This window comes from Synchytrium microbalum, assembly GCF_006535985.1.
Source record: "Synchytrium microbalum strain JEL517 chromosome Unknown SmJEL517_scf0019, whole genome shotgun sequence".
Lineage (NCBI taxonomy): Eukaryota > Fungi > Chytridiomycota > Chytridiomycetes > Synchytriales > Synchytriaceae > Synchytrium > Synchytrium microbalum.
In genome coordinates this window covers 270,034-283,702 of record NW_022158368.1, presented here as the reverse complement: position 1 = coordinate 283,702, position 13,669 = coordinate 270,034, and the positions used below count along the sequence as shown (strand labels likewise).

Genomic DNA, 13,669 nt, shown 5'->3' with positions numbered 1-13,669 from the left:
AGTTTTAAAAGGGCAGTAGTTGATGAAGAGCGTGTTCGTGTTTTGCAGCGCCTCCTGTCAACCACGCCCTCACTTTTTATTAGAAAACATGAAAGCAGAGAGACACCCAAACATCACATAGCACAGCCATCCTCAATTACAATGAGCACCCTCCTCGACTTCCACCGTGACATAATAACCGAATACATCAAACCGGGCTCTCCATCAGCAACTGTTGCATCGCACAACTTACAATCAGCTCCAGGAGTTGGCGATGGCCTCCTAATCCTAGCTCGTGGACTTGGATTACGTCATGTAATCATTGCATTAATGCGCATTCATGCTCGCAAGAATGCATTGGTCTTGTTGCTTAATACGCCATCACGAGAAGTGCAGGGTTTGAAGGAGGATGTTGCGGCTGCTGCTGCTGCAAGTGATGATGATATGGGGATTAGCGATGAAGATAGGGAGGCATCGAAGTTGATTAGGGTTATTGATAATGAGACGAATGCTGTTGAGAGGTTTGGCCTTCTTGTTTTGTCTGTTGGGATATTGATCTTTGAAAAGTTGAAGCGGTCAAAGCACTCGATACATTGATTTTTAATGTATTTTTTTATTATAGAGCTGAATTGTACATGTCTGGTGGTATACTGTCAGTTACGTCGCGGATTCTGGTTGTTGACATGCTGAATAAGGTGATTCCGGTGCATCTCGTTAGTGGGATCTTTGTCAATCATGCTCATCGGTATGATCAACTATCATATTATTCATTTCTATTCAAGCCGGGAGGCTTAACGAACTCTTACTTTTTCAGAGTGACTGACACGTCGACTGAAGCTTTTGTGCTGAGACTGTATCGTGATGAGAACAAGGTAAATCGACTGAGCATTCAGCTATCAGTAAACTTAGAGTGATGATAGTGATACATACAGCGCTGGGCTCAAACCCGTTGCAAACTATTAAACTTCAGGACGGCTTCATCAAAGCATTCTCAGACTACCCTGAAGGATGGGCTCAAGGTATATGGAAGCTAGAACGCACAATGAAGATATTATATTTGAGACGAGTATTCATCTGGCCAAGGTATCGATCCGTTCTGCGGGAGGTTCTTTTGTACACATCAATCTCACATTTTTCAAACCACGTAGATTCCATGTGAATGTATCACGCTGCATAGACCGTGCACCTCCCGAAGTAGTTGAAATCCGAGTCCAAATGACGAAACGAATGAAGAACATTCAGGCTGCTTTGATGGAATGTATGAGTGCGTGTGTTAATGAGTTGAAGAGGGCTAATCCTTCTGTAAGGTTTGAGCTGATTTGGAATCGCAAGCAAAAAAAGCTTATACCTGTTTTGATACCTGGCTTGATAGATCGACGTGGAAGAATTCACAACACAGAACGCCATGTTTCGATCATTTGATGCAGTGATCCGCGTACAGCTGGATCCGATATGGCATCGGATATCGTTGAAAACTAAGCAGATTGTTGGGGATTTGAAGACATTGAGACAACTACTGGGGTATCTTGTCTGCTACTGCATTGGGGGTTTTTTTGGATGTGGGCACCCACTCACTGTCCTCTTCCAAACAATAGTTATCTCGCATCATACGACTGCGTAACCTTCAACTCATTCATCGAAGCCCTCATCGCATCAAACGCAGCAGGCAACGCATCCGTCTTTCGAGGTGCTGATCTTGAGTCGCCGTGGATGATGATGGATGCTGCTCAAGTGGTGTTTGGGCAAGCTCGTGAACGCGTGTATCGAAAGTCCAGTAATGGTAGTGCTGGGCTTGTTTCTTATCAGGGTCTACCACCTGGCATTGAACCAGTGTTGGAGGAACAACCGAAGTGGAGGCATTTGAGGAATGTTATGAGGGAGATTGAGGTGACGAGGAAGGCAATGGCTAGTCAGGGGCAAGGTACTGAGTGTATCAATGAAAAGCGTTGAACGTGTGGGATTTTTTTTTGTTTCCGTGCAAAGCAACTCATCCAACGCTTCATTGAATAGCTACAGGACCTGTATTGATTATGGCAACTGGTGATCGTACATGCTCGCAAATACGTGAGATCTTGCAAGGTGCTGATTTGACTGTCGTCAAACCTGAAGTCAAGGACGAAGACGATGGTAATACCACACCAACGTCGCTAAAAAGGTCTACATCCGAGGATAAAAAGAGGAAGCGACTAGTCGACGATGATGATGAAGAGGAAAATGGTGGCAAGACCAAGCCAGCGGAAACTAGTGCTTCGAAGCCCAAGATGCAATTCAGCTCGGAAGGATCAGAGAAACTGTTGAAGCGTATGATGAACAACTATTTCAGGTGGAAGGGATCGTTGAATAAGATGAAGACCGTGTTCAACAAGCGAAGGGGAGGTGGCGGTAATTCTTCGAGTCATATCAATGGAGGTAGTGGTTTATGTCTCTTTGTATTTTTTTGACGTTGTTGCTCTAAAGTTCCTTTTCCGAACGAACATCAGAATCATCCAAGTACACGAGAGGTGGACGTGGACAGCCGGCTAGTAAGCGTCGACGAGCTCGTGGTGGTGGAAATGCTGGTACCAACAGCAATGATGGTGAAGTTGTACCTGCATCGTTTGAGAAGGAAGCGGATGATATTGCTGTCTAGTAAGAATAGTGCTGTTGTCTGTGACAATTTTTTGCTCACCAATCTCAACAACATAGTATGACTGCCATCGCACCAGACGATACCTTGCACGAAAAGGACTTTGATGCCTCCCTATTTGGCGATTCATATGGACTTGTCGAACCAGCTTCTATGGTGGTGGTTCGTCCTTACGCTACCAGCTCATCGTCTAAAGCCGGTGGTCAATCTGCTAATGGTGATGATGATGCAAGAGCTTTGGAAGAAATTAATCCTCAGTGGATTGTTCTGTATGACCCTGATGTCGGGTTTATTAGGAGGGTTGAGGTGTGTGCTTATTAGAGCGATAGTCAAGTCATTTTTTCCACATACCTCTTTTGGTATAGGTATACAAGGCATCAAAATTAGAAAAGCATTTGAAGGTCTACTTTATGCTTTACGAGGACTCGACTGAAGAGTCTGTGTACTTGTCTATGATTCGTAAAGAGAAGGAGGCTTTCGAGAAGCTTATTCATGAGAAGAGTGTACGTTGACGCGGAGAGCACCATTGGTCTATTCTGTTGTATTGTTTTTTTCGCTGATCGACCTGCATCATTTAGATCATGGCGATACCTATTGATCAAGATGGACGTGTGCAGCCAGATCCCGACGAGACGTTCTTTAGGAATCTGGATACAAGAAACGCTGGTGGTCAACGTATTTCCGCCAAAGATTCCAACTTGGTAATATTCGGAGCGCCTCTGGCCTTTTTCTGCCGTTAGCCCACGACCTTGCCGACACCGTCCATTTTAAACTTCTAGGTCGTTGTTGATGTTCGTGAATTCCGATCATCGCTCCCGTCCCTTATTCATGCTCGTCGAATGAATATTCGACCATGTACACTAGAAGTTGGTGATTACATTCTATCGCCACTGATATGCGTCGAACGTAAATCAATTATGGATTTGATTTCATCGCTTCGTTCCGGTCGCTTGTAAGTGTTTGAGAAACTGGAAGCCTGCCAGCAAAAAAAAAACCGATCTTAATCATATGATTATTATTAGGTATACCCAAGCTCAATCCATGTGCCTCCACTACAAGTACCCCATTCTACTCATCGAATTCGATCAACACAAATCCTTTTCGCTACAGTCTGCATCTGAAATGAAGAGTGATATATCAGCGGTGGATTTATCTTCGAAGCTGGTCTTGTTGACTCTTGCATTCCCGAAGTTGAAGGTGATTTGGAGTAGTTCTCCGGCTGCCACTGCTGATATTTTCTTGGATCTAAAGGTAAGTGAGGGAGAGAGGTCGAATGATACGATTGCGACATTCTCGGAGTTTAGTACCCTGATTTGTTTGCTCACATTCTTTTTTTACAAACTAGATGAATCAAGATGAACCAAGCACAGAAGCAGCAATGGCAGTTGGTGTGGAGAATAGTGACGAGATTGATAGTGCGTTTGCTATCACGCCTGCTGTAAGTTTTTTCCTACTTGCCCCATTGCAAGTTTCGACCATTGTATTAAACCGGTCTTTTTCTTGATGTAGGACCTGCTACGCTCACTACCCGGCATAACATCCAAGAATCATCGACACGTTATGATGAATGTCAAGGATGTCAAAACTTTGAGCGAAATGTCGCATGATGATTTGCAGAATTTGGTTGGAGTAGAGAGTGCGAGAAAGTTGTGGGCTTTCTTCAATACGGATTCGCGTGAAGAGTAGATATACCAGTAGATAAGTTATTTTATATGGAATTTGTCCCTTGCTCACATAAATTCAACCTTCATCCGTATCGGTTCCCATGCTATAAGTTCGTTGTGTGTACATGTTATAACATCAAAATGACTTGGTGAATGTTGTGAATTCACAAAGGTAAGATACCAGGGCAATCACGTGAATAACGATTGTTGTTGGAGAGGCTTGAAACTTCATATATCCGTGTTTTACGCGCTGTTATCTTAATCCGAAGTTTTAGGCCTCTCCAACGACAATCGTTATTCACGTGATTGCACTTTGATCTTAACTCTCTGACTTCACAACTTTCACCAACACGATACAACATAGAGAGGGAAGGGAGAAGACTCAGAGGAGGGTCGGCGTGATCTTGAGCTGCTGGACAGGAGGCGTAGGAAAGGCGGGCCGACACGACTATCGTATACCGCCATACAAGACCTTGAATTCCTGCGGTCCGAGCAGCCTTCTGGTATTTCACCATACCAAACAAGGTCTCTTGCCCTTGCAGAGGAGTCTGGCTGCTGTCACCATCAAAGGAAAGACTTCACTTAATGCTGGCGATGAGGCATTGGCTTTTATGCCAGTGCTTCCTAGGTTTGACGGCGCGACATCAGAGAGGGGCCGCCTACACGGTGGCCTCCGAAGTACGTCGGACAGGTCATCGTTTAGGTTCATAGCAATTTATAGGGTTGGCTTCATGATATGTACAAGTTACATACTGGAGCTTCTTAAGAGTTCTGTTGGCGGTGTGGGACTTGGCGTTGGAAGTTGCATTCCGGAACGGTAAAGGCATGTCAATGAAGACCAAAACATGTAGCTTGAATCAGTGCTACAAAGCTTATTGAATACCACAGTCCCCTGTTCCTCAACCATCAATTCACTTCCTTCAATCTACACGGTAGAACGCCGCTTTCACTTCAAATTAGTGAAAATATGGCGTAAGTACACGTTAATAGAGCAATTTCAGCATGTTTCCTGTCCGACGTGGACATACTGTCATTGCGCCTTCATCCCGGATGAAGGCGCAATTTTTTCACACACACACGAAACATGCGGGGAGAGGGAGATAGACTGGACGGAGGGTCAGCGTGATCGTGGAGCTGCAGATTGGCGGCTCAGAAAGCACTAGAGCTACTCTATCGCAAGTGTCAAGACTATTGTCCTCCTAAGGCCCGAGGTTTGTGGTAATCTCGGTCAACGCTAGTCCAGTTGTAGTCAAGTTGGTACATAGCGTATAATACACACGAAGTGTCTCGTTACGAGCAAACAGTGATGCTGCGTTCGTGTTGGCATTACATTACACATTAACGGTGAGCTAAACACTGAGGTTAAGCTCTTGACAGCTGTTCGGCAAGTAGCAGCACATAGTTGTTTAGTCGGTGGAGTACACCCCATTATAGCAGATCGTGCTACCATAAGAGCGCAAAATGTCGATATCTATGATGTATACATCAGTGATCTTGTTCGATGGTTTCAAAGATTGAAGTTCCATACATGATAACGTTGGCCTTGACCGTTGTACTATGATACAAATGTGAAAGTGTTCAAAGTCTGAGCGATAAGATAAGTACACAAATACGTACATTTAGGCAATCGTAAGCCTGTACGAAGGCAGATGTGTAGCCTGTGACGTGGCCATAATGAGACTTTATATAAGCATCAAAAGTCTTGACGTCCGTATACAATTCTGTCATGATCATTACGGAGTCCTATGCATCGAATCCATTCATTCCATGAAGGTGGATAAATCACGGTGCTCGTCATCGTGACTGCACAGCACCAGCTCATATGTTGTTCACGTTTCGAACGAACATATCTCAGAGAAGGCCGAGCAAGTACTAGTACCTAGCAATGATAAGCATTGCAATCCATTGTGTCCCAGGGCTGATATGACGCAACACGAGAAAGCTAGAATTCCAAAAGCTTGTGACATTTCCGAAACGACAAAGTCTTGATTGACAGGGAATCCAAGCTTAGAACAGAAGTTTGCTGCTCGAAGACTCTAATAAGGGTGGCCTTTGAGTGGGAAGCTTGGAGGAGGAGGATGCTGTCGTAAACGACAGTGAGGAACAACAACCAAGTTTTCGCTAAATCTGCAAGTGAGTGGCTTGGCGCTTTAATTCATTTCCGAAGAAAGGACGCGCACAAATCAATGTAATGTTTGGTATTTCAGAGTCATGATTTATTTTTACGTGATTCAATAACGTGTAAGAGATGGCCAGCATCCCCATACTTAAAAATGACGCCTTCAAGACTAAAGCTATGTTGCCCATTCAATGACGAAAGGGCGATATTCAAACCTCTTCTTTCGGTGATCCACGCTCTTCAGTAGGCGTCCCACCCGCTTCAGTCTGACCTTCCAGCCTTGCGGCTGCATTGCGTGCTCGTTGTCTTCTATAATATATGTATCCGCCCACCATGGCCAGGTTGAAGAGTATCACAAGTACGATGCCGATATATAAGGGCGACGAGGTCTAGTTCAAGTGTTTCAGTAAACGCGTGATGTCAAGAAATCACGAAAAGGTTTCAAGAGATACCTTGGCTGCGGGGGATGCAGGTGCTGTTGCAGCTGCTGTACCAACAGGTAGCATAGCAGGTGGTTGGGTTTGCTGAGGAGCTACGCCATTGGCTGTAGCACGAATTGTCGGCCTTAGGGACCCTGGCGGTGGATTTGGCTTTGGTGGATTGCCTATAGGTACTCCGGTTCCAGTAGGAACAGGAATTAAAGCAGGTATAGGTGCCCCGTTTCCAGTAGCAACCGGACTAATAGCAGCTACACTAGCCACTTTACTCACTATAGGAGCAGGTACCGGTGGAGGAAGCCCGCCTCCTGATCCACCTCCTTGACAACATGGATCATTCGGGTTCATACCACAGTATGCCATCTTTTCAGCAGCTGTGTTAAACCCACAATTCACATCTTCGTGCACTGATGGTTCACTGAATATACAATTCGTTTGACTAGACGTTGTCAAGTTGCTGCAGAATGAGTTATATAGACGAAGTATTTCGGCGCGAGCTGGGGCAGCTGCTATTGAGATTGGCGTGCATAAGTTTGAGCTGAAGAGAGATGATAGGCTTGTTACGGCTGCCCAGCAGCTATTCACACAGAGTTGCTGAGTTGGAGCACCACAGCCTGATGCCGCGGATTTTTCTACCACGTTGGCACAGAATATGGATTCCTGTGTGTCTCAGTGTGTGCCAAGGTTGATTTAGAGGTCTGCCTTTGATGTTTTGTCAGCACAGACAGCTTCTTACATGATAGCGTTGACCTTGGCCATTGTACTATTAGATTGAAACGTAAGCGTGAGTGCTTGTGCTGCAGGTCTGCCTGACTACGTTGTACACTTCTTACATTGGGACAATCGTATGCCGACTTGAAGGACGACACATAGTTTGGCGAGGTATCAAAATTTGACTTCACGAAGGCATCAAATCCAATGATATCGGTAAAAAGGTCGGGACTTATGAGTACAAAGTCCTACAAAAGTGTGTTGGATGAGAAACCCGAGCAGTGTCTGAAGAACTTTTTTCAAGTGAAGCTCATACCTTTGAGAAGGCGGTACATGTAGTACTGGAAGCCAGACTTAAGCAATTCGGCGATTGGCCATAAGCGACTGATATAAACCAGCACACAAAGAACAATGATTTCAGCATGTGTGCAGATCAGGGAACCTGGTGAATCTTTGAGCTAGAGACACTAAGACTTTCCTTTGACAAGACAGTAATGCAGAATCAAATATCAGCTAGCACTCTAACAATTGCCTTTTGATGCTTCAATGTTTGGACTGATATTGGCGATTTGCACCAAAAGTTGTATGGTGGAGATGAGAAATTGTGGCTCCTAGGTAGAGCTACATCAATGAGTAATCTTGAAGCAAGCAGAGATTGTGATCCGAGGTATGACCAAAGGGATTAAGTCTGCGATCGAGCTCTGAATATGCAAAATGATATCTTGTGCCGACTGATGAATTCCTCGTATCGGTCGGTGGCCGATATCATAGGCGTTGAAAACAATCGTGTAATACCCATGTTCTTGCATCTGGCGTATATACCGTTTCGTTCTATCACCATACTGAAATTGTCCACAGTTGTTGCAAATTCACGTTTGAGGAAAAACCTCAACATGATTGAACAGTTCCAGTAGACAAGTTCGTGAAAAAACGCATTACGACGCGTTGATGCCGGCAGTGGTCCGGGTTTACTATATGAAACTCTGTGCTTTCGCATCGAAACTATTTTGTATGGTGACAGGTCCCTCGAATTGTGTAAGACGCAGAAAGACATCCAACACATCCATCGATTTTTGTTGATTAAAGAAGCCAAAGATGGTAAGTAAGATACGAGAGACAGAACGAATGCATGGAATCTTTGCTCTTGCAGGGTCGAAATACGTATTGGAAAGCTCTAAATCGTGAAATGTCGTTGTTGCTCTATTCGCACCCAACTGGTAGTAGACGAGGAGAGACAAGTTTAGCATACTATTGAGCAGGGAGAGAATATTGTAGAGTTGAATGCATCTAGAATCGTTGATTTACAGCCTAGACTCTCTGGTTTCGCCTCAACTCGGCAAACCTTACAACCGACATCAAACACCGAACCTCTGAACTCACAAACTTTCATCCTTTAGCCTAAGCAAGTGTCGGATATTAAGGAATTCTTACTGATTGCGCGTCGCAAAGATGCCAAATGTAAGTCTTGCACTGTCGATTATATTCACCACAACCACAGAATGCTGACACTCTCTCTCAAGCTATAAAAATCAAAAAGAATGGATCACAATCCAAATTCAAGGTTCGATGCTCACGATACCTATACACGCTAGTCATTGCTGACTCTGAAAAGGCCGAGAAGGTGAGAACTGGACGTGTTTCGACCGTGTATTAGACAGATTGCTGACTTTTGACCACGGTTTCTAGTTAAAGCAATCTCTGCCACCAGGCCTTAAATTGAGTGCATAAGGTCCCTTTTGTAAATGTAAAATAAATTAGCATAAACCCTACAGGTTGTGTCCATCATCTTAGTGGTTTCAGATGACTGGTGTTGAGCTCTTGACTTTCGCACATACGCAGCAGATTGTAGCGATGAGCGAACGGGCAACGAGAGCAGGGCCTGCGCCTGAAGTGGTCGAAGTGGCCCCGACCGTGCGAGTTGGCAATAGCCACTTCCATATAATCGAGTATCCTGGAATTGTAAAGTCGCTGGACGAAGCAGTGGACACTTTGGGAGGAATCCATTCTATACAAAAGGTACAAGAGCAGCAGATCCAATAAATTATAGCTTCAAAGATCAGCTGTATCTGAGTCGTTCCTTTCGAATCGTTGCATCGCAATGCTCACCCAACATTTGACATCAAACTCAACTAGGCGTTTCATGACTCTGGCAACAAACTTCAGCTACGATTTAGAGCTTCCGATCCATTCTCACATGCAATAGCAGGCGAAAATCATCCTACGGGCAACCTCGTTGTCAAAGTAACTAGACGAAAGAGGAAGAGCACTGGTGAAGTTGAAGAAGTCAAGACTGAAGTCGTGGGAATAGCTTCAAAGACTATACGTTTTAGAGGTATGTGACGATACAGCTTGAAGCTAATTGAGATTAATATCCGTTTTGGAGCGGTTTTTTTTGCTCGAATTGACCACGAACTTTCTCAGGTCTCGCAGACTTTCAATACATACCAAAGGAAACAGAACCAATAGTTCAGCTCCGACGTGATATGGATCAATATGATTGTTCGTAGCTCTTTTTATTTGAATTGCAGATACATCGCCAAGACTAACCTATCACCAACTATGTAGTGGACGGCACAGACAAGTTCGAATTGTCAAAAGCCAGTGGTGTTCGTAATACTGTACTATCACACATCCCACCACCCCAATTCACAAGACAAACATGGCCATCAGAATACGAATATAAGCAAAATGTTGCTCCTCCTCCGTCAAGGACTCCCACAAGGGCACAAGACGCGCAGGTCTGTTCTTCAGAAATCAGGTTTTTTTGCTTCTTTACGCCTTTTAACCCATCTCCTCGCACTAATTAGTCTCCAGCAGTAAAACTCGTCCGAAAACGCAAAGACAAATCCCAAGCCGTCACAATCAACGCCGACCTACTCGCAGTCCCCGAAGCACCACCTCAAGAAGTAAAAGACATTCTCCACGAAATCAATGAGGCATCACGAGATCGTATGCGCAAACTGTTTGAAGACAGACCAATGTATACTCGTGCGCATATAGTTGCGTCGTTGCCCAAAGCCGATGCTAAAAATTTGAGAAAGCTGCTACCTACCGTAGCATACAGTATCGTGCAGGGCCCGTTTAGGAATACGTGGGTTAGATATGGGTATGATCCGAAAGTGGATGTGCAGAGTAGTCAGTATACGGTTATTGATGCTACGAAATGGAAGAGTGTGGCTGAAAAGAGAGCCAATACCAGTACCAAGAATGGCAAGCCGATGAAGAATGAGTGAGTTCTGTTCAATGAGAGTCGATGCAAGTTTCATGACATTGCTTTTTTTGTTGGAGTCTTAAGGCGTTTTCCTTGTAGGTATGATGCTATCTTGGCCAAAATATTGAATGTAAACAAGGGTGGTGGATGGGGACTCTTCCAAATATGTGATATTGAAGATAAAGAAATCAAATCCTTTATTCACAATCTGCCAACTCGACAGAATTACGATGTGAGTGTTGTTTGATTTCCCTCTGCTTTTTTTGTTTCTCGATTCAATCAATACATACATCCCTCACACTTTCAATCCAAACAGCCTGTATTAGGATGGTATGACAAGGACGAGCAAACCGCCTTCAAGAACTATATCAAAAACGTCTTTCTGCCACCCACAACAGTCAGCAACAACGTAAACGAAGAGGGTGAATCAGATAATGATGTTGATTCGCTTGAAGGAAGTGAGGCTCCGTATACGCAAGCAGCACCAACGCAATTCAACATACGTGCTAGTGCTAATGTGACAAACCAAGTACACGAGGCTATGAAGCAGTTGAACTTTGATGGTGGTGACGGTGAGTTGTTTTGAATGATTTTTATGTGCTGCGAAAGTGATGTTGTAACATATTTCGATTTATAGGCGATAAGGATGAAGACGAATTTGGGGTGATAGAAGGAGCAGATGATGAGGATGAAGATGATGATTGAATCCTATTGTATATAACCTGTAGAAACTCGCTTTTCTTGCATTTAGAGGTTCGCCAAATACACGATATACATACAGCACCATAAACTACTACTCTGGACTCCATTTTATCGACCTAGAACGCCACGGGACATGACAGACAACAATTCCCCCCCTCGATCTTGGGACAACTCCCAAGTCATGCATCCAAGCAGCCCCATCCTTTTCACATACTCAACCCGTTGCGTGACACTCCAAACCTATATACATGTGGGGATGTTTAGCGTACGCCTTGTTTGCTGTAGCAGGCGTTCTATCTTACATCTTCATACCCAATCCACGTCGCACTTGACCTATTATATAATACCGAAGATGCCGAAGGACCATCCTGAATAACCTCCCATCCAGCATTTTGAGATACGAGTGCTTTGCATTCATCATAAGTATACACGTCTTCACCGCTAGCAGCTTTTGAAGCTCCACCGTGTGGGCAATTAAATGCTGGTGATTGAACTCCCGAGAACCCTCGTCCATAAAACCCGATTCCTAATACGAGTTTGTTTGGTGGGACACCTCGTGCGATATAGTCTCGGATTGTTGCGTCTGTTGATATTGTATCGGGTGTTGATGGTGTTGGAGTGTAGAGTGCAGAGTGGTGGCCTGCTGTTGGTGACCATGAGCCAGAGTAGTCGTATGACATCTACCAAGGTTTTATTAGGGTAAGCGTTCAAGCGAGACACAAAAAGAATTTACGGTGATCACGAACCAAGTTGATGAAATCAACATAAGGCAACAACCCAGGTAAATCCAAATGTTTATAAATATATGATGAAGCTGATGTTGCTATAGTCAATTCCAAATGATGAGGTACGCGTCCTGCAGTGAGGAGTTGATTGAAGTGGATTCGAAGTTCGTATAGTAGAAAGTTGAAGTGCTTGGAGTCGAGTACGGAGCGTTCGTTTGTATCCATTCCTCCTTCAACGGGGAATTCCCAATCGATGTCTGCGTGTGTCGGGAAATATGGTTGAGGATATGTCGTGCGGCAAAAAAAATACATGAGAAGAGAGTATTACCAAGTCCGTCGATGTGGTATGCAATCAAGAGTTCACCAGCAGATGTAACAAAATTTTGCCTCTTGGCTGGATCTGCAGCGACACTAACAATAGAGAGAGACTATGATCAGTTCTTCCATTCCTCCACTCTAATACACATCATGTTGATGATCTACAATACAGCACTCGATTCATCCCACTCTCGTGCATTTCATTGTTCAATTGATCTAACTCCACAATTGATCTCACTCCAAGAACTGTGTGGCCAGTTCTCGTGATCCACGACTGATGACTTGTCACTCCCATACATGTTCATACTAGTGGAACTGCTCAAACATCTGATGTCTTATTACCTCGAGAAGCAACCTGACCCAGTCCATCCACCTATGAAAAATAATACCATTAGCTCAGAACATTCGGTATAGAAACCCAACTCGACTACGTACCAACACTCAAGATGATTTTGATATTTGGATTCCTCGATTTCAAGACTGTAGTCAACTGGTGGATGCAACCTTTTACAGGTTGATTTGCGGCGTCACCAGGAAAGTCCATTTGAATGTCGGCCCTGGAACAAGAAGAGTTGAGATGTTAGATTCGGAGATCAGGGACCAATTCCAACAAGAAGGAGCAGACATTTGATACAAACCAAGGGTCGCTGAATGAAACGGTTCCACTAGGGTCCAGTTTACCAAATGCTAGGTGGATGAAAACGGTATAAGCACCTCCAGGTTGGCATCGTTGAAAATTGTTGTTCTTGAATGGTTGTCTGTTCAAGTACCGTAATTGATATGTGTCTATGATGTAAGATTTTGTGAGCTAATGCTGTTCAGCGTGGATCTTGACTGGGACGCGGAAGTGGGAGGTTGAATGAGATGCAGGTGAATGGGACGCGATTTACCAGCTTTTCCAAAGGGATGTCTGATGGATTGTATGGTGGAGTAGCATATATTTTCCTAGAGATTAGATATAATTGTACTTGTTAGTTCATTGCTTCCAGTTTGCAAAATCACAGAAACAACAGCAGGTCCAGACTTTACCAGTTTGCAAAGTATCCGACTACAACAGGCATGATTCCTCAATTGAATTTGGCAGCTCTTTGATAACTTTCATATACTACTCTTACTTATACCTCGTCTCCTATAGGTTCTACTCTGTCGTTGACGATTTGACGAACTTTTGAGCTAA

The 13,669-nt window shown here is 44.2% G+C and overlaps 3 protein-coding genes across 3 annotated transcripts; 2 read left to right on the top strand and 1 right to left on the bottom strand.

Annotated features, from left to right (window-relative positions):
- Positions 1-141: 141 nt before the first annotated feature.
- Positions 142-4,291, top strand: SmJEL517_g03568 (uncharacterized protein; the record flags this gene model as incomplete). Its single annotated transcript, XM_031169496.1, has 16 exons — positions 142-500; positions 602-724; positions 794-851; positions 950-1,062; positions 1,128-1,281; positions 1,352-1,500; positions 1,575-1,900; positions 1,990-2,388; positions 2,460-2,607; positions 2,665-2,911; positions 2,971-3,108; positions 3,184-3,306; positions 3,385-3,557; positions 3,628-3,856; positions 3,951-4,043; positions 4,115-4,291. 16 exons carry the CDS (start codon positions 142-144, stop codon positions 4,289-4,291), a joined length of 3,009 nt encoding a protein of 1,002 aa, XP_031024518.1.
- Positions 4,292-8,631: 4,340 nt separating this feature from the next.
- Positions 8,632-9,264, top strand: SmJEL517_g03567 (uncharacterized protein; the record flags this gene model as incomplete). Its single annotated transcript, XM_031169495.1, has 4 exons — positions 8,632-8,634; positions 8,934-8,994; positions 9,057-9,157; positions 9,223-9,264. The coding sequence occupies 4 exons, from the start codon at positions 8,632-8,634 to the stop codon at positions 9,262-9,264; spliced, it is 207 nt and encodes a 68-aa protein (XP_031024525.1).
- A 2,478-nt stretch (positions 9,265-11,742) lies between these two features.
- SmJEL517_g03566 (chitinase) lies at positions 11,743-13,553 on the bottom strand (the record flags this gene model as incomplete). Its single annotated transcript, XM_031169494.1, has 9 exons — positions 11,743-12,129; positions 12,196-12,431; positions 12,503-12,585; positions 12,835-12,865; positions 12,928-13,049; positions 13,131-13,179; positions 13,263-13,278; positions 13,383-13,437; positions 13,522-13,553. The coding sequence occupies 9 exons, from the start codon at positions 13,551-13,553 to the stop codon at positions 11,743-11,745; spliced, it is 1,011 nt and encodes a 336-aa protein (XP_031024526.1).
- Between the last annotated feature and the right edge of the window lie 116 nt (positions 13,554-13,669).